The following is a 20,984-nucleotide window of genomic DNA, read 5'->3' on the forward strand; positions in this document are numbered from 1 at the left end:
GGCGTCTCTCTCAGGTTTCCCTCAGGGTCAGACACAGATGAATGCGAGGATTGGTGTTGGCGCAGAGGCGGGCGGCAGCTGTGGAGCTCGGGGCTGCGTGCGGCTAAATCACCCATTTTCAGACTTGTTACTTTTTAATGGGAAACGGTGTCGAGCAAAAAAATGTGTGGTCGGCACTATATCGCAGATGAAAGTGTTTTCGCCGGCGTTGGTCGAGCTGCAGTGGAATCGGCTGCTATTATTAGATGGGTGAAGTTCAGTTAAAATGAGGTTTACAGCACAAAAAAATAGGCTTATTCTCACACAACATTGTCTCTCAGTTTGGGAAGTGTTGGGAATCAAATCTTGTTTATCTTTTAGGGCCAAAAAACAACTTGTTGCTGCAACTTTCCTCCCAGTCTTGGACTATGGGGACATTATTTACAGACGCGCATCTGCGAAGTCGCTCCGGTCGCTGGATACAGTTCACCACGGAGCTCTTAGATTCATTTCCAATCTCAAATCCCTCACTCACCACTGTCTCCTTTACTCCCATGGTCGGCTCTCTCTCCTCACCACGTTTTATTCATTGGCACTTGTTCATTTACAAAACATTACTCGGTTTACTTCCCTCTTATTTACAGTCACACGCAGTGTTAATGTCGTCGACAAAAATATTTAGTCTTAATTTTAGTCAAAGTGATATTTTTGTGACTAAAATTGGACTAAAACTAAATGAAAAGTTTCTCATGAGACTAAAACTGTGACTAAAATGTCCAGATGTTTGAGTCGACTAAAATCAGACTAAATAAAAATGAAAAGGAGAGACTAAAATCATCCAAACTTGTATTGAGCGTCTGAAAGAGCCTCAGATCATGTTTAAAGGATCAGCTCTGAGCTTTGTTCATGTGGAGCAGAAACATGAAGCAGAGGAACAACATTAAACATGATTAGAATCAATATTATCAATGTAGGTTCTAAAATTATATGAAGCCAGCATGACTCGCTGCGCCCTTAGCATGTCGTAAAGTAATCCAAACACCGTCAATAATAAAATCCATGGAGTCAAGATGTGCAGTTAAAAACTCTTTAGTGAGAAAAACATACATTACATGACAGACTGACAGGGGATTACAAAAAAGGGGTAGCAGTGGTCAAAAAACTGTTTGGCTCCATTCTGTGCGCTCCCACAAATGTGACACTGCGCAGCGTCATGATATAGCGACACATAGCCTGACCAAACAAAATATGACAAAAAACAATTACCAAATACCAAAATGAAGTAAAGTAAATTAACCAAAATAACCATAAAGTTACCAAACAAAAATAATTATGTCATAAACTGATTGAAACTATTTACAGAACAAAACATAATTTAGGCTCCTACAATCAATATAAGTCGACTAAATTATAAATAAAGTCTTAATTTTAGTCGACTAAAATTGAAAAGATTTTTTCGACTAAATCTCGACTAAAATTAAATAACATTTTAGTCAAAAGACTAAGACTAAAACTAAATTAAAATATGTGTCAAAATTAACACTGGTCACTCGTCACTCTCAAACCAAACACCGGGTACAGCCGTCGTTCACAGGATCGACTCCTCCTTTAGTTCCTAATGTAAGGACTGACGTGGGGAAAAGGCTTTTAAATATTGTGCTCCTTCTGATTGGAATCAGCTGCAAAATGAGCTGAGTTTTCGTGAGCTGGTCTCTCTGAACTCTTTTAAATCTAAACTGAAAACATTGATGTAACAGTTTTACGATGTGTTGCTGCCTCTCAGCCAGGTCACTCAATGAATGTTTTACCTGGTTAAATAAAGGTTAAATAAATAAATAAAATTAAGAACCTAACAAACAACAGACAGATCTGCGTTTGTGAGCCTGACACTGACCTGACCTGAAGAGTTTTAGCTCGGGCGAGAAAAAAAAGGTATTACTGGTATCGAGAAGAAAAAAAAAAGAGAGCAAATACCAAAAGAAATGTACATTTTTTATATTGAAGTTTTGATTCTGTTGGTCATTAAAATTAAACCTGAAAAGACTCATTGAGACAAAATGGTGGCATAAGTGTTTTCTTAATGAACATGAATCAGCATTGGGCCCCGGAGCCTGGGCCCCGGAGCCTGGGCCCCGGAGCCTGGGCCCCGGTGGTGGTAGAAGAGACCTGGGTTGGTCAGGGCGATGCCGAGGAGAGGCCAGGCGGAGAACGGGGTGGAGGAGGGTCGTAGCACGGCTGGGAAACGGCTGAGTGATTGACCGGGGAGCTTAAAGGGGGGGTATTCTGCAAAATCAACTTTTTCCAGCTTTCCATCATGTTATTCTGTCACTCCCTCATTAAAAACATGGCTGAAGTGTTGCCTTGGCACATTCACGTATTTCTGAGTAATCTGTAAAAACTCTGACGGCGGCCATTTTAGGGATAGGTTTGCCTGAGTCCTCCTAGGAACGCCCCCACCTCCTGGAGACGCCTCCGAGCTTTGGTCACCAGCCGAGTAACCAACCACTGCTCCTCAGCAGAACCCCCTCCCCACTGATGCCACAGACAGCGTGTGGAGGGGGCGTGTCTAAAGGCTCAGAGGTTCTTAAAGAGACAGAGGCCTATTTCAAGACATTCACTACAGCCATTTTGAGAGAGACATTTTATACAAGGCAGTTATTCTAATTTACTGCATTTACAGACCAACAGAAGGTTTGTCATCATTGTAGTGGGATATAGACTGGTGCTGTGGGACTGACAAAAGCAGAACACCCCCTCTTTAAAGCAGAACACCCCCTCTTTAAAAAAAGCATCCTGAGCGTTGAGCGGCTGGAGGACGGGGGGAGCTGGGGTTGAGCAGCTGCGGTGAAGGTGCGGAGTCTGGGATTGGATGATTGGATGAGATGCTGGTGATGAGGTGATGAATGAAGGTCGTCCAGGTTGAATTTGTGCAGAAGCTTCATTTAAAATAAAAATAAAAAAGTGAAACACGATTTTTAAAAATTATGGAAAAAAAGGGTGAAAATTGAGAAAAACAAGTGGGAAAAAAATGGGAAAAACTGGAAAGATTTTGGGCGAAATTTAGATTTTTGGGGGAAACATGTTGGATAAAGTGAAAACAATTTGGAAAAAGAAGTGGAAAAATTGGGGTAAATTTTTTGGGGAAAAAATTCAATACATTTTTGGGAGAAAAAAATACAATTTGGGGGAAATTTAGTGGAAAAAAACATGTAAAAAAATGGGGAAAATTTGAAAAAATCTGGAAAATGTGTTTTCTGCCCTTTTGTAGTTAAATGCAGTGTCCTGGTTGTTTCATGGAAGGAAAAAGAATACATTTACATTATCATTATTATTATCACTATTACGTTTAATGGTTCTATATGAAACGTTGTTTAGTATAGGCAATGAAAAAGTCTGGAGTTTTCCATTGCAACACAAACCACAAACACAGCACTTATTAACTAAATCTGATCATTTCACCACAAAAAGAAACAAGCCATAAAAGTGCCTTCTCAAAAACATGACACGTGTTGAAAGGTTCCCATCAGGACGACTCAGAGATCACGGTCAAGTCTGTGTGGCTGTAATTTCCTCGCTGTGGAAACATCTCGAGTTCGTGTCCGATGTCTCCCCTCGCATTAGCCGAACCCCTGTTTGGCGTCAGACGGGCTCTCGTCGGACACGGATCGGGTTCGTTGCGATGGTCTCGTTTACTTTGGCTAATGACGCTAATAACACTGCCCACTTCCAAATCCCAGAACTTTTACCACGAGCAACGCTGGCTGAGGCTGCGCAGAGAGAGACCACACAGGCACAGGTCACTCAGAAACAAGCACAACACCATGTACACAAGTGGGTACTTTTGATTGTATAGTAAGTGAAATCCATGTTATTGTCTTCTGTCGTGGTTACCCATCTTTATTCTTTTGTCTCTTTTTTTAATTCTTTGATCATCCTTTGATACTAGTGATCAGCGAAGCTCCTATTTATGTGTAAAAATCTAAAACAAATGATTAGGGCTGCAGCTAACAATAATCGATTTATCTACCGATTATTTTCACGATTAATCGATTAATCGCTTGGCTGTGAAAGGTGCATGGAAATTGTATTTTTTCCATTTTTTGACCACATGAAGCTAAAGTGGCGGCGCTCGAGGACATGTTGATGGAGTAAACTTAAAGTAAACGTTTCGTTAGCCACATAGCATAATTGCCTAACTCATTTTTGTTTTGATTTTGGAAAACATGTAAAAAGACGTTTTATAGGAAACACATTGTTTTTCTCTTATTGCCATTTTAACAATACAAATTGACTTAGGCAGTTATGCTATGTGGCTAACGATTTGTAGGAGGCTCTTTGTGCTAATTCTGCTTCTGATTGGACGAGGCAAAGACAGATATTTATGAAATTTACAATGTACAAAACACTGCAGACCCACACTTTAAAAACAAAGTAGGTTTTCATCCAAAATACATAATTGTCATGTCTTTTTTGCTCTATTTTAGTCTGTGTTTACTAGAAAACGATTAATCGATCACTGAAATAGTTGACAACTATTTTAGTAATCGATTAGTTGTTGATTAATCGATTAGTTGTTTCAGCCCTACAGATGATGTTTTGTCCATATTTGTCGGCTTGAGCTTTAAAATGTAAAAAAAAAAATCCCTGCTCTGTATTTGAGTGATTTACCAGACAAAACATCTCAAAGCTAATTCGGCTAATTACTGTTTTTATGATTTGTTTTTGTGAAGTATTAGATGACCAGGCCTTGTTGTTCTGGCACTTTAAGACTTGCCCCGTCTAGACTCATAAACGGCTCACCTGGTGCTCACATGAGTCCACACTGCAGTCCGGCCTTTACCACCAAAGTAAACACTTATGAAGCTCTCCTTTGGCAGGACGTCCCGCTCTGGCTGCTGAGCGTTCCCTCTTAGACACGGCCGTGCACCTCACCCTTGTTCTGTCCCGCTTGGGCAGTGGATGGGATAAAGGAATTCCATCAAGCTGGTCACACATTCTTCCTCAAACGTTACTAACAACTAAAAAGAAAAGAAAAAACACTGAATAGAACCATTTTGATTCTTTGATTTCAGACTTGGCTTTACTTAAAGGTCCACTGCGTAATATTTTGGACTATACTGTTGCCGGCAAAACAAAACATGCTCCTAATGAGCAGCTCAACACAGAAAATGCCATTACTGCACCGGATAATCAAAGAATAGATTTGGATGAGAAACTGACCTGTTTAAATCTCAAATTCTACTGCCTTTAGTCACATCTCCATTAGGGACGCACTGATGCCACTTTTTCTAAAACCGATACGAGTACGAGTACTTGGATTTAAGTACCGATACCGAATACCGATACGAGAACAAGGCATTTCTTCAACATTCTTACTTTTTTCACAGCAGATTGTTTTGTAATTAGAAAATTTATTCATTTGCTACACATTTAAGAGCAGTTATATTAGAATTGTGCTGATGCCATTTATTTTTATTTTTTATTTTCATTCAATATATATAATATATATATCTCGTGTGTTTGTAGTAACTTAGCGAGTAGCTACAGCGTTTTCATTGTTCTGCTGCAGCTCATTTTCCCTCAATATAAACATGCTGTATGTCTTTACTTTGGATTTTTTAGTCGCTGGGTTAGTTTTTCAGATGAATAAACCCCTGGGCATAAAACGGCGTCAGAATGGCCAAAACTGCGCTAGCCGCGAGTTAGCAACGTTAGCCTGTATGTTGTAAACACTGCAGACGCTGCAGCGAGTTAGCATCGTTAGCCTGTATGTTGTAAACACTGCAGACGCTGCAGCGAGTTAGCATCGTTAGCCTGTATGTTGTAAACACTGCAGACGCTGCAGTGAGTTAGCATCGTTAGCCTGTATGTTGTAAACACTGCAGACGCTGCAGCGAGTTAGCATCGTTAGCCTGTATGTTGTAAACACTGCAGACGCTGCAGCGAGTTAGCATCGTTAGCCTGTATGTTGTAAACACTGCAGCGAGTTAGCATCGTTAGCCTGTATGTTGTAAACACTGCAGACCCTGCAGTGAGTTAGCATCGTTAGCCTGTATGTTGTAAACACTGCAGACGCTGCAGCGAGTTAGCATCGTTAGCCTGTATGTTGTAAACACTGCAGACGCTGCAGTGAGTTAGCATCGTTAGCCTGTATGTTGTAAACACTGCAGACACTGCAGTGAGTTAGCATCGTTAGCCTGTATGTTGTAAACACTGCAGACGCTGCAGCGAGTTAGCATCGTTAGCCTGTATGTTGTAAACACTGCAGACGCTGCAGCGAGTTAGCAACGTTAGCCTGTATGTTGTAAACACTGCAGACACTGCAGTGAGTTAGCATCGTTAGCCTGTATGTTGTAAACACTGCAGACGCTGCAGCGAGTTAGCATCGTTAGCCTGTATGTTGTAAACACTGCAGACGCTGCAGTGAGTTAGCATCGTTAGCCTGTATGTTGTAAACACTGCAGACGCTGCAGCGAGTTAGCATCGTTAGCCTGTATGTTGTAAACACTGCAGGCGCTGCAGTGAGTTAGCATTGTTAGCCTGTATGTTGTAAACACTGCAGACGCTGCAGCGAGTTAGCATCGTTAGCCTGTATGTTGTAAACACGGCAGACGCTGCAGCGAGTTAGCATCGTTAGCCTGTATGTTGTAAACACGGCAGACGCTGCAGCACGAACAACATTAAGCTCTGGTTAAATCCAGCTCAGACTCTGGTTTAGAGAGCGCAGTCTGTAATAAAGTCAGCTCTATGTGGATTATTGTGTTTACACTAAACTATTCTACAGTTTGTTGCTTCTTCTCTCCTCAGCTGAGAGCTGCGCCTCGTAGCTGCGCCTCGTAGCTGCGCCTCGTAGCTGCGCCTCGTAGCTGCGCCTCGTAGCTGCGCCTCGTAGCTGCGCCTCGTAGCTGCGCCTCGTAGCTGCGCTCACCACACGTCAAATGGTATCGGTTTCTGGGATCGGGACCTCATGAATGAGTACGAGTATGAGTACAAGCCTGTGGTTTCGGCCCGATACCCGATACTGGTATCAGTATCGGTGCATCCCTAGTCTCCATGGAGACGAGCTGGAGACGGACCCACTCCCAGTAAAGTTTACAGTCATGTCTTAGGAGAACTGAGCCTCATACATGTTTGTTTGTACATTTATGAGGTGTTTCTCTATGGTCATAAAATAAATGCTTGTATTTCAATTTTATTTATTGGGCTAAATTCTACGCGGTGTGGCTTTAAGTCTGACTGGGTGGTAATTTAAAGATGCATTATGCAACTTTTATGTGACAAAAAAAAAGTTGATATTTGTACATCTTTGACCTTGTAGTGACACAGTGGCTGTGTGAGTGGTCAGCACGGCGCCTTTACCTTTGATCACAGTGGCCTCTACAACGCTCCAGGATGAATTGTGTTGTAGGTTTTCTGGTGAGAGGCCACATCAGCAGTGACAACCGTCCAAACAATCGGTCCTAGAGTGTCCTAGAGACCAAGGACAGTAAAGGCGCCATGTTAAAGGAACAGGCCACCGTTTTTACACACTGAGATATGTTCTTACCTGAGCTGTGACGAGTTCTTTAGGACCTGTCTGATCTTCAGTCACGTAAACACAGCGCAGACGGCGTTAGCATTTAGCCTCTCCCTCTCTCCTCTATAGCTCCAAAACAGGTCAAGATAGAAGCTACCAAGCTCTTCCACGTTTTCCCTATTTAAATATGGTTACGTGAAGTGTTCCACTACAAAGTATAATTAGTAGGAGTAGTTCCGCACAGTAAAGTGAAGATTACTGCACGGATTTCGAACTACTCCTGGTATTATTACGCCTTACAACATAGTCCCCCCTTTTATCCGCTTAGAAAATCCACATTGTGTAATTGTGTGTAATTATACTTTGTAGTGGAACACTTCACGTAACCATATTTAAATAGTGAAAACGTGGAAGAGCTTGGTAGCTTCTATCTTGACCTGTTTTGGAGCTATAGAGGAGAGAGGGAGAGGCTAAATGCTAACGCCGTCTGCGCTGTGTTTACGTGACTGAAGATCAGACAGGTCCTAAAGAACTCGTCACAGCTCAGGTAAGAACATATCTCAGTGTGGAAAAACGCTGGCCTGTTCCTTTAACCACTCACACACTCACTACAACGCCAAATATGCACAAATATCAACTTTTTTTCCCCACATAAAAAGTGACATAACGCCCCTTTAACAAAATGCGTATTGAAATCGTCCTAGAACACAGATTGCTGAGGTAAAATTCCCCTTTCAGTCACTCGGTGCAGAAAAGTAGAAGCCCATTATCATTAAAGAGGAAAACCTGCTTCATGAGACTCTCTGACAACTCTTTGACCTTTCTGTTATTGAAGCCGTTTTAGTTAATTAATGAAAGATAACAGTGACTGACAGAATTTGTTTTGTTTTTCAGAGAGTTTAGAAACCTGAAGAGTCTGACCTACATCGACCCCGAAGCCTTCCACAGTCTGCCAAGCCTCAAATACCTGTGAGCGTTTGTTACTTTACAGCGTCGTCTGTTGTTCATACTTGTATCTCCCCAACAGAACATGCTCAGTCCGTGATCTCCCCAACAGAACACGCTCAGTCCGTGTACAACACTCGTCTGCGGTGCTTCGACGTTGCCTTTGACAGAACGTTATGGATTTCTGGCCAGAGTCGTCAGACATGAAGCAAACTGCACTTGTATTCCGAGCGTGTTTGTTTGTTCGTGAGCAGAAATGTGTTTTTGCATTGAGGTCGCCACTGCGGTGTCTGAATCACAAAAAGCCAGGGGATTATTACGGAGCCATTATGTTGAATATGTTTGTGTGCGTTTCTTTTGTTCAGGGCGATTTACAACACGGGCCTCGCCTTCTTCCCGGATCTGAGCAACATCCACTCGTTTGACCCCAACTTCATTCTGTAAGTAATAATGCAAACATCAAGCACCAAACATCAGCGATGCACTCAGTCTGATAATGTAATGTCCTTTTTACGGAGCTCATTTCCACAAGGTTTCATTAGGGTCTTATATTGTGTAAAAAGATGCTTACACTGTAGTTTAAACCTCGACTGCGTAATGTATCGGCAAATCATCAGTATCACGTTATTGATGCTAAAGAAGTTCACAAGTTTACTTTTTTTTAAGTTCAGTTCCATTTTAGCCCAGCTTTGATCCTGATTCATTATTTTTTAACCCTTTATAGGGCAAGTGACTCTTTTTGTTATATTCTGCACTAGGGCTGAAACAGCTAATCGATTAATCGACAACTAATCGATTATTGAAATAGTTGTCAACTATTTCAATAATCGATTCATCGTTTTCTAGTAAACACAGACTTAAAAAGAGCAAAAAATACATGAACATTTTTTATTTTTGATGGAAACCTACTTTGTTTTTCAAGTTAGGGTCTGTAGAGTTTTGTACATTGAACATTTCATAGATCTCTCTGTGTCTCATCCAATTAATAAAGCAGAACTGGCACTACAAAAACACTTTACAACACAGTTTAAGTTTACTCCATCAACACGTCCTCAAGAGAGGCTACTTTAGCTTCGTGTGATTAAAAATACATGAAAAAATACAATTTTCAAACACCATTCACAGCCAAGCGATTAATCGTAAAAATAATCGGTAGATAAATCGATTACCAAAATAATCGTTAGTTGCAGCCCTATTCCGCACACTTATACGGCCTCGCTGCTCCACATCAGTATAAGGTAAAGAAACTTGTAGTCCTCACTCAGCCAATCAGAAGAGCTCACCTACATCACAGATCCCGCCTCTGTGCCTTTTGACCAATCAGCAGAGACCTGTCACGCTCTAACTTCCTGTTTTCTCTGAAGTCTGAAAAAGACCCAAGTCTGGCTGAACTCATGGAACATTTCTTTACATAACTTCAAAACTAACAATGGTAAGTTGATGAAACTCACACATTTTATTGCTGAATGATTGTGCTCAGTGATTATATATGTGTTGGTTTTGGAGGACGAAGTGAAATGAGTGAAATTACAGCATGAAAAAGGCCATATTTGTTCACTTACACCTAAAGTTTATTACTTTTTGCACCTATTATTCACACTTACAGTATTTTCTTGACAAAAGAACCAATAAACTCTAGGACTATGTTTTTGTGTTGCTAAAGGTCATTTTTAGTCTTTTTTTTTTTAGGCAAACAATATTGGAGGTGACTGACTCCGCCCACATTACAAAAGCTCTTGCCTAAACACAACACCCCCTGAACACCAGCACCCCCTGAGACCTGCAAGTGCTTTTGTATATTCTACATGTACACATTTTGTATTTTTTTATCGACTTTTTTGCACGTTATTGAAAGATTTTGAAAGATGTTAAAACAGAACTAACACTAACGCTTATTTCAACATATTTCAATGTCTTGTTTTGACACAGTTTGAATGTTGTCAAACCGTCAGTATAATTTCTGGTAAAAGTGTTCCTCACATCGTAGAGCCCACGTGTAACTCTCGTATTAGTTTAGCAGTGTTGGAGTTTCTAAAGCATCGCCACATACATGTTTATTAACGTTGTCCAACACGAGCTCTTCATTTTCCATGTGTGTTTTGTTCTTTCTCAGGGAGATTGTGGATCATCCGCACATCACGGACGTCCCGGCCAACGCGTTCCAGGGCATCACCACCGAGCTGCTGACAGTGTGAGCCCTCAGCACCAGAATCACCACAGCATGCCTTAGAAATCAGAGGGACGGGGAGAGTTACCGCTGTCTGTGAACGCTGCCCGGGGGGAGAAGGATCGTAATTACAATATGGACTCAAAGCCACACTGCGGAACATTCCACGTGTTTAATGTCATCAGTGCAACGACTGAGGGTCTCATAGCAGGGATGTATATATAGAAACAAACACTTACAATGGTGTTTTTGCATTTGGAAGGAGACCAGGCCTAATGTGTCTGTCGTCAAAGCCAGTCTTTCCTAACATGGAGTCTGGGGACCCCTGGGGGTTCTCGAGCTCTAAGCTGAGGGAACAAGGAATCATTTATTTAAGAAGATGAAGCTGTGTAGAATTTCAACTTTACCATCCAAGGAAAGTGAATTGTTAATGTAAAAGGTTTGAATGTGAGAGTATTTTAGTTTGACTTTGAGCACACAGGACACTTACTCAGAGGGTACGTGGAGACAGCTCAGGAATGGAACCAAACTTGTTTTGTTCACCTTTAATATATTCATTCGTACAGTTGTGGGCAGTGTTAATTTTGACATATTATATATTTAACACATTTTAATTTAGTTTTAGTCTTTTGACGAAAATGTAATTCAATTTTAGTCTAGTTTTAGTCGACTAAACTTGCAAGTAAATTTAGTCGACTAAATTTAAGACTAATTGAGTGGACTTTGCATTGATAATATTGATTCTAATCATATTTAATGTTGTTCCTCTGCTTCATGTTTCTGCTCCACATGAACAAAGCTCAGAGCTGATCCTTTAAACATGATCTGAGGCTCTTTCAGACGCTCAATACAAGTTTGGATGATTTTAGTCTCTCCTTTTCATTTTTATTTAGTCTGATTTTAGTCGACTCAAATATCTGGACATTTTAGTCACAGTTTTAGTCTCATGAGAAACTTTTAATTTAGTTTTAGTCCAATTTTAGTCACAAAAACATCACTTTGACTAAAATTAAGACTAAATATTTTAGTCGACGACATTAACACTGGTTGTGGGAAAACACATCTAATTATAAAGTATCTTTATCAATTGTATGAACTTGAAGGCTGTTTTTCTGTGCATTTCTGTGAAAGTGAAGCTTTAAGTTGTGAAATGTGCCTTTAAACTCATCTCAATGTGACAAATGTGTAAGGAAAGGTAGGGCTGCGTTTGGACCCGACACAGCAGCTTCCTCTTTCATTTTCAGTTCAATCATTGTCATATAATATATTTAATTGCACCCATTCTTTCTCATATTTGTGGTACTATGTGAACAGTAAAAGTGCCATCATTTTGAAACTTCCCTTTGGCCCCAACAGGAAACAATGTATTAAAAACACACACACATTTTTTTAAAAAGCTGTTTGTGAAGATGAGAGGGGAGAGAGTCGGTTCACGAAACATGTTGCTGAGAATCCGAGGGCTCCGACCACAAAATTGCGCTGAAGGACAGTCTGACAAAACCTCAGTATTAATGTAATATGTTGCACAAACACGACACATTTTCCACTCTCCACTTCAGGGTTTTGTTAATACAAAGCCAGATGAATTTGAACGCTCTGCTGTCAAACCCAATCCTGCGTGAGTCAAGATAGAAAACAAAGCGAGTTAAAACTTCCAACAGCACGACAGGAAAACAAAATCAGGCGGAAAAAACACGATCAGCCAGAAATGATGATGACCTGAAGTGTTTTTGCTTTATTCCAGGTCAATGTTTGGAAACGGCTTCAGAGAGATTCATCCTCATGCCTTCAATGGGACCAGGCTTGAACAAGTGTAAGTGCAACAGGTACAACCACATCACCTCCATTCGTATTGATTTTACCATTTTACATTTGCTCTTCGGGCTCATCCTTCACAAAACACGATATTTAAAGAGACGATACAGAGTTTAACAATGCCCTGTGTGTAGAATGAGCCCAGACCTGTTCACCTCTGTCTCTAAAATCCTGCACTGTCACTCAGAACTGTGTTTATTCGGGTCCAAAGCGCCGACATGCACGAGCTTAAAAGGAACAGGCCACAGTTTTTCCATACTGAGATATGTTCTTACCTGAGCTGTGACGAGTTCTTTAGGACCTGTCTGATCTTCAGTCACGTAAACACAGCGCAGACGGCGTTAGCATTTAGCCTCTCCCTCTCTCCTCTATAGCTCCAAAACAGGTCAAGATAGAAGCTACCAAGCTCTTCCACGTTTTCCCTATTTAAATATGGTTACGTGAAGTGTTCCACTACAGAGTATAATTACACACAATTAAACAATGTGGATTTTCTAAGCGGATAAAAGGGGGGGCTATACAAGGCCGTGGGAACCCAGGGTGCTGAGGGCGTCGCAGCCCCCCCTGGTGGATAGTTTGTGAACTGCAGGCAATATCAACCCCTTAACTCACACCTGAGCCGAGCACATTTTCTCCAGCTTTACCCCAATCCAAAAGCTTCTGGAAAAAAGGTGTGAAAATAGCGACAAAACTGAGACGAAAACAAGGATGAAAATGTGAAAAAAGTGAGAAAAAATGTACAAAAAAGTTGACAAATTTGACAAAAAAATATGAATAATTTGATGAAAAAGTGACAAAAAATTTACAAAAAATGACAAAAATTAGTCGACTGCCCAACAAAAAAAATCTGACGTGAGGAAAAAGATCCATTTAGTTTTGTAGGTCTTTCAAATGAGGCGTCACACTGGCCTACAGGATTTGGGTAAAGCTGAACTGGAGAAAATGCTCTCGGTTCAGGCGGGAGTTAAGAGGTTAATAAATAGGATTTATGCACAGAAAAAGTATTTTGGGGGTACATTTTGTCCCTCAGCGCCCCCTCACTAAAACCTCTTCCCACGGCTCTGGGATTATATTGTAAGGCGTAATAATACCAGGAGTAATTCGAAATCCGCGCAGTAATCTTCACTTTACTGCGCGGATGCCAAATTCTTCTATCTTGACCTGTTTTGGAGCTATAGAGGAGAGAGGGAGAGGCTAAATGCTAACGCCGTCTGCGCTGTGTTTACGTGACTGAAGATCAGACAGGTCCTAAAGAACTCGTCACAGCTCAGGTAAGAACATATCTCAGTGTGGAAAAACGGTGGCCTGTTCCTTTAATATAGAAGCTGCAGTTACGCATAAGACCTGAGGTGGCAGTAGTGAGGATAACAATTACCAAGTTGAATCTAGTCCCTTTAAATAAGACTTTCTTACTTACAAACTAGACAATTTGAGGGTGGAGGAAGAAAATGTAACCATTGCATCAGTAAAAAGACTGGAGACTGGCCGACTGCAGGGCTGAGTGACACAGTTCTGTTCTCCTGCACTTCCTCCTGCACTTCCTCCTGCACTTCCTCCTGCACTTCCTCCTGCACTTCCTCCTGCACTTCCTCCTGCACTTCCTCCTGTACTTCCTCCTGCACTTCCTCCTGCACTTCCTCCTGCACTTCCTCCTGCACTTCCTCCTGCACTTCCTCCTGCACTTCCTCCTGCACTTCCTCCTGCACTTCCTCCTGCACTTCCTCTCTCACGACTTCCCCAGGAGGGATGAGCACTGTTTTACACAAATCAGTGAATAGTTGAAGAACACATGACGGACAGTGAGTTACTGATGAACAAACGACAACATTACTTTTATTTATTTACTTGTTGCATCCGTTGTCCCACAGTTGTCCACTCACTCTCTCACTCATCCTATTGTACATGTTTATAGTGATGGGGAAACTGGAGCACAGGGAGAACATGCTCCCGTCCAGCAGTGTTAATGTCACCGACTAAAATATTTAGTCTTAATTTTAGTCAAAGTGATATTTTTGTGACTAAAATTGGACTAAAACTAAATTAAAAGTTTCTCATGAGACTAAAACTGTGACTAAAATGTCCAGATATTTGAGTCGACTAAAATCAGACTAAATAAAAATGAAAAGGAGAGACTAAAATCATCCAAACTTGTATTGAGCGTCTGAAAGAGCCTCAGATCATGTTTAAAGGATCAGCTCTGAGCTTTGTTCATGTGGAGCAGAAACATGAAGCAGAGGAACAACATTAAACAGGATTATAATGAAGATTATCCAGTGTTAATTTTGACAACATCTTTTATTTTAGTTTTAGTCTTTTGACTAAAATGTAATTTAATTTTAGTCAAAATTTAGTCAAAAAAAACGTTTTAGTCGACTAAATTTAAGACTAATTGAGTGGACTTTGCATTGATAATATTGATTCTAATCATATTTAATGTTGTTCCTCTGCTTCATGTTTCTGCTCCACATGAACAAAGCTCAGAGCTGATCCTTTAAACATGATCTGAGGCTCTTTCAGACGCTCAATACAAGTTTGGATGATTTTAGTTTCTCCTTTTCATTTTTATTTAGTCTGATTTTAGTCGACTCAAATATCTGGACATTTTAGTCACAGTTTTAGTCTCATGAGAAACTTTTCATTTAGTTTTACTCCAATTTTAGTCACAAAAATATCACTTTGACTAAAATTAAGACTAAATATTTTAGTCGACGAAATTAACACTGATATTATCAATGCAAAGTCGACTAAATTAGTCTTGAATTCAGTCGACTAAAACTAGACTAAAATTGAAAAGATTTTTTTGACTAAATCTCGACTAAAATTACATTACATTTTCGTCAAAAGACTAAAACTAAAACTAAAATAAAATATGTCAAAATTAACACTGCCGTCCAGGTGGGAATTGAACACGGGACCTTCTAGCTGTGAGTGCTAACCGCTGTGCCACTGTTCTGTGTAGGATATACAGTAAATACCTGAGAGGAAAAAAAGAAGTCTTTGTCCCGACGCAGTGTTTCTAACATGATGCTTGTGAGTGCAGTAACTCACTGCCTGCCAGGTTTTCTTCAGCTCTTCATTTATTTATTTGGAGAAAACCCTGCGACTGCCTCAGAGGGAAATAACGAGAGAAAGAGCAGTGTCTCTTTTGCTCGTGTGCAAAGGAGGCACATTTTCTGGCATGTTCTCCATCCTGAAGATTTGCAATTTATGTTTTAAAATCAAGATCAGTTTTTAGTGCACATTGTATTAACTTCAGAAGCATTAACTCTGGAGAAAAGACTAAAATATGAAACTAATACAAGAATAGACATATATTTAAGTCTTATAGTGTTGTTTTCAGAGCACATTCCATTTCCTAAATACTTACACACTATTACAACCGTTATTTTGTTACAATTGCAATGAATTGTGTGACCCGATCATTAAACAAGCCTTTAGATTCCTCCCTCTTGGTAAACGTTCACACTTCTCTGACCCACTCCCAGCACAGAGTGCTCTTTATCGTCTCCGGCGTCGCTCCGGGACACAGAAACGAGCGGATTTAGAGGTTTTACATTTTCTCCAAATGGGTCGCTCAGTATTTGGATGAAATGGCTCCTGACATCTGGCATGTGTATTTCCTTTCCGCCCCAAATTGCACTACAAAAGCGTCCGGATCACAGCTGGGGCTGCGCGGGCCCTCTCACATGCGCCCCTCCAGTCCTAAGCCCAGCTCCTGATTAGCTGCTGTGTTCTCATGGGAAAATATGGAAAGAAAGAAGAGAGTGGGTTTGAGGAAGCCCCGCCCTCGGCTCCGTGCACGCCGGGACACTCAGCTTCACGTCACCCGAGGAATCAGGCCTAAGCTCACGGCCCGGCGAGTGTCCCGAGTCTGGAGGAGAACAGAATATCTCCTAGAACCACAGTAAAGCAACTTAATGATAAAGTTTACAAAGGGAGGTGTCACGTCTGCCATATTCATATATTCAACTGTTGCTTATTGTTACTTTCTTATTTCAAGTGAGATTTACCTCAGAACTCGTCACAAACGTCCTCAAAAGAGCAAAATAAACTTGGTCAGATCAGGAAAAAAGTCTAAATGAGATAAAACTGCTTGATATTCACTTTTTGCAGTGCACTGTTTCTCTCTATTTGCGAAGCTTTTAGATTTTGGTAAAGCTGAACTGGAGAAAAGGAGAAATAGTATTTTATTTGACACATGAACATTATTGTTCTGTTTTCTGGTTCGAGATGACAAATATTTTAGTAAAGGTAGATTAGGAATCGGAAAAAAGTATCGTTCTGGCATCAGCTCACTGCAAAAAGTATTTAACTAGATCAGTATAAACATCTCAATTTGAGCATAATAATCCACATTTTAGTTGTTTTGACTGGTTAAGAAGTTGTTGAGCATTTGTCCTGGATTATTTCACTTGTTCTGAGATGTTTCTGACTCGTTTCGATACATTTCGTCCTTATTTCAGGTCATTTTCTTTGCCAACGGGGAAAGAAAACTGGTCTTATCTCATTGGCAGTTTTTCTTTCTTATTTCAAGCGAGATTTACCCTAGAACTGGTCTGAAATGTCCTCAAACAAGCAAAGGAAACTTGGTCCGATCAGGAAAAGTGTCTAAATGAGTGAAAACCGCTCAAAACAAGAGACATTTCCTCAATTCAAGTCATTTAAGCCAATGCTTGATATTTACTTATAACATAAACCAAGTATTGTTAAAGCACCAGTATCGGAAAAACATGAACCGGTATCCAGCCCTACCCACAATCCTCCATCATATACATATATATTAATGATAAGGGAGCATTACAGCATGTTTAACAGCTCAGAAAGGTAAATGGTGCTTGATCTGCCCACTTTAAATGAGAGGCCAGGGAGTTTTTTACACTCTGCCGTTTGCTTTGGCTGGAGGTGAGAACACAAACCCTCCTCCTCCTCCTCCTCCTCCTCCTCCTCCTCCTCCTCCTCCTCCTCCTCCTCGAGGGCCCCTGGGAGACGGTGCAGTGTGTGTTTTAGAGTTCATGGGACCGTCTTACATGAGCCCACTTTGAAGCAACGACACGAGCGAGACCTTCCCCCGTCCCGTCCGCTCCGGCGAGGGAAAACAAACCTGTGGAAGTGCCCTGATGAAAACGGGGGAAATATTATGCCGTACTTTTGGCTGATTAAAATGAAAAGGGATTTGCTTTCAGCTAATACTCTGTCCATGTTTTGTTCTGCCCAGTGACCTTCATAGGAACAAGTACCTGACCAGGATCGATGAGAGGGCGTTTGGAGGAACCCTCAGCGGGCCCATGCTGCTGTAAGTGCCTTCACAGCGTCAGCACCACAGAGGCGGGACAAGGAGGCTCTTTAACCTCTTAGCCCCCCCCACACAGAGACATCACTTCTGACACGTTTGTCACTATCCCGTCGCCTTTTTTCATCACTTTCTCGTCACTTTTTTGACACTTTTTCATCACTTTTTTGTTGCTTTTTTGTCTGTTTTTTTTCCACTTTTTTGTCTGTTTTTTTTTCACTTTTTTGTCTGTTTTTTGTCTGTTTTTTGTCTGTTTTTTGTCTGTTTTTGTCTGTTTTTTGTCTGTTTTTTGTCACTTTTTGTCACTTTTTTGTCTGTTTTTTTTCACTTTTTTGTCTGTTTTTTTTCACTTTTTTGTCTGGTTTTTTTTCACTTTTTTGTCTGTTTTTTGTCTGTTTTTTGTCTGTTTTTTGTCTGTTTTTTGGCACTTTTTTCCCCGCATTTTTCATCATTGTTTGACACTTTTGTCAGTGTCTTGTCGCCTTTTTTCATCACTTTCTCATCACATTTTTGACACTTTTTCATCACTTTTTTGTTGCTTTTTTGTCCGGATTTCATTGGCTTTTTAGCTGCATTTTCGTCTCATTTGTGTCGCTATTTAGCCCTTTTTAAAAAAAAAGCTTTTAGATTTGGGTAAAGCCAAACTGGAGAAAATGTGCTTGTTTAAGGCGGGTCTTTGAGTTGTTAGTATGTGTGTTTAGTCGTAGTGTTTCAGATTTGTCAGGGAGAAACTGTCCCTCCCCAGGGTCTGGACAGAGACTGTGACTGATGCTGCTTTTTTGTGCTGTGGTGATGACGTGAAAAAGACAGATTTCATTCAGATTTCAAACGATGTGGCTATAAATGCTGTCGGCCAAATAACGATCAGCGAAAGGGCAGAAAAACAAACAAAAAAACATTATTGCTGCTCTCTCAGGCAGCTTCTGTGTGGCTTTTTGTTGCTTTTTCATCACTTTTTAGTCATGTTTTTCTCACCTTAGTGTCACTTTTTTGTTGCTATTTTGATGCTTTTTTTTGATCAAGAAGCTTTTAGATTTGGGTAAAGCCAAACTGGAGCAAATGTGCTGAGTTCAGGTGTGAGTTAAGAAGTGAACATCAGTCTCATGAACGTGCAGGTTAGTTTTCCTCGTTTTCCACGCAGCTTCTACTGACGGAAGTGAGCGGGGAAGTCTTTAGGAGTTACTGCGCGGACGCTGTGCTCCTCGTATCATTACGCCTCACAATATAGTTCCCCTTTTTATCTGCTTATAAAATCGACATGTTACATTTCTGTGTAAATATACTTCGCATGAAAACACTTCACGTAACTTTATTTAAATAGGGAACACGTGGAAGAGCTTGGTAGCTTCTATCGTGAGCTTTTTTGGAGCTATATGACATGTGGGAGAGGCTGCGTATGTGTGAGCGCACGGACAAAGACCAGACGGGGATATATTAACTCCACTAAGGTTAGGTAAGAACATATCTCAGTATGTAAAAACGGTGGCCTATTCCTTTAAACTCTGTATAGTCCCTTTAAATAGGGAACACGTGGAAGAGCTTGGTCGCCTCTAACTTCATTTGGGTTCATAGGAACATGCTGGGAGAGGCTACGTTTGTGTGACAGTGACTCTGAGCAGCTTTAGAGGCACAAATGCTACAAATTCAGTGAGTTCCCTCAGCAAAAACTCAACATGTGTGGTACAGGCTGAGGCAACACGGGCCGAGACACCTCACATCGGCCAGGCCCTCGTCATGCTGCCTGTTACGTTATGTTGATCTTGTTAAGCTTATTTTTGTTTCCTTTTCTTATTACAAATGTCTGACATCATCCCCCGCTCTGACCCCATAATCTCAGAGGATTGTGACATGATCGAATCTGGAAGTGAGTCCACAGATGAGAGTGTTTCCTTGTTTATCCACCTGTCACCTGCTGCCTTATCTCAGCTCCCTTTAAAACACACGAGTTCTCCCTGACGACGAGGCAGCTTTCTTTATCATCAAAATGGCGGCTCCAGAAGCGTCCGTGTGTGCGAGCAGGAGGAACCTCAGACGCCGTGTTAGACCTGGACGTGGGCTCGCTGCATTACCACGGCTATCGAGTATCTGCGTCGGGTCTGGGTTTGTGGAATCGGCCGGCGTTGGAGGAGCTGGTCCACGTGAGGCCGGCGCGATGAGGTCACCGGTGGAACATCTGGGAATGACAAAACAAGTGCGATGGGTAAAAGGTCTGCGCGGCCTCTTCGAACGCCGCACACAACGGCTCCCCCGAGAGGAACCCGAGCTGACGGCGGCGAAGTGGAGTCACTTCTTTAAAAGTCATCACACTCTGAGCAAAGACATGACACCTTTGGCCGGAGGAGGTCACGACTTAATTAGATTCAGCAGCAGATTTAGAGATTGTGGTTTCGGGGAATGGAGAGGGTGAGATTTCCTCGCTTCACTGTTGGAAAAGGGGGAGGGCGAGATAAAGAGGGAGTGAGAGTGAGGGATTATATTGGGACGCTTTTGAGGAAGTGTAAACTGATAATGGTCACACAGATGAAGCGTGTGATTCATTTTAGAGAAGGCAGTTTTGTCTAAAGCTAAAAAGAAAAAAAATCATAAACTTTGGACCAGGGCTGGACTGGCAGAAATAATCGGCCCGGGACTTTTGGGTCAAGACCGGCCCTCTAAAAAGAAAGTCATATTCAATGCAATAGTGGAGGTGATGAGCAAAACAATCAGCCCTTTGGTTGAACTAAAACAGGATAAGCTACGAATCGAGGACAACAGCTGCATTTTGTTTCTGCCGAGTTCAAGCTAACACCTCATAACACTCAACACTTTAATCTTGTCATTTACAATTTGATGGAACTTTTGTAAAATTACTAAACAATCTTATAATGTGCGTTCCGTTAATGAAGTTCCACTCGCGACTGCAACACAAATAAACTCCTCAAAACCAGCCAAATGATCGACTGTAGATGAAGATGAAACGGTAAAACTCACCACAGAGTTCAGGAGGTGTGGAGTGAGAATAGAAATCCCAAAAAGGCCAAACATTGTAAATCCTTTTAATGGAAACAAGATTTCCAAACTGCACTGACGACGAGGGACAAGACGGAGTCACCTGACAACTCCCAGCATGCACTTCTTTGCAAACATTTGTCTAAAATGTATAAAAAATAGAGGTCTGAGGTTCTATGGGTCCTGGAGGAAGTTACAATAAACTATTTCCTGTTATATTCGCAATGTGAGGGGCATGAGTGTTATGTCCCAGAGGCCCATCGCTCATTATACAAGATTATCTG

The 20,984-nt window shown here is 41.2% G+C and overlaps 1 protein-coding gene across 1 annotated transcript in view; it reads left to right on the forward strand.

The window, feature by feature from the left end:
- Positions 1-20,984, forward strand: part of tshr (thyroid stimulating hormone receptor) — a gene marked incomplete at both ends in the record, with an annotated part of 51,190 nt that overhangs the window by 16,127 nt on the left and 14,079 nt on the right. The window contains 5 exons of the mRNA XM_079572528.1: positions 8,390-8,464; positions 8,806-8,880; positions 10,554-10,631; positions 12,352-12,420; positions 17,638-17,715. Of these exons, the coding sequence (XP_079428654.1) occupies positions 8,390-8,464; positions 8,806-8,880; positions 10,554-10,631; positions 12,352-12,420; positions 17,638-17,715 (375 nt within the window). The remainder of the gene's footprint in view (positions 1-8,389; positions 8,465-8,805; positions 8,881-10,553; positions 10,632-12,351; positions 12,421-17,637; positions 17,716-20,984) is intronic.

The sequence above is a fragment of the Gobius niger genome (genome assembly GCF_951799975.1).
Source record: "Gobius niger genome assembly, chromosome: 15".
Taxonomy (NCBI): domain Eukaryota; kingdom Metazoa; phylum Chordata; class Actinopteri; order Gobiiformes; family Gobiidae; genus Gobius; species Gobius niger.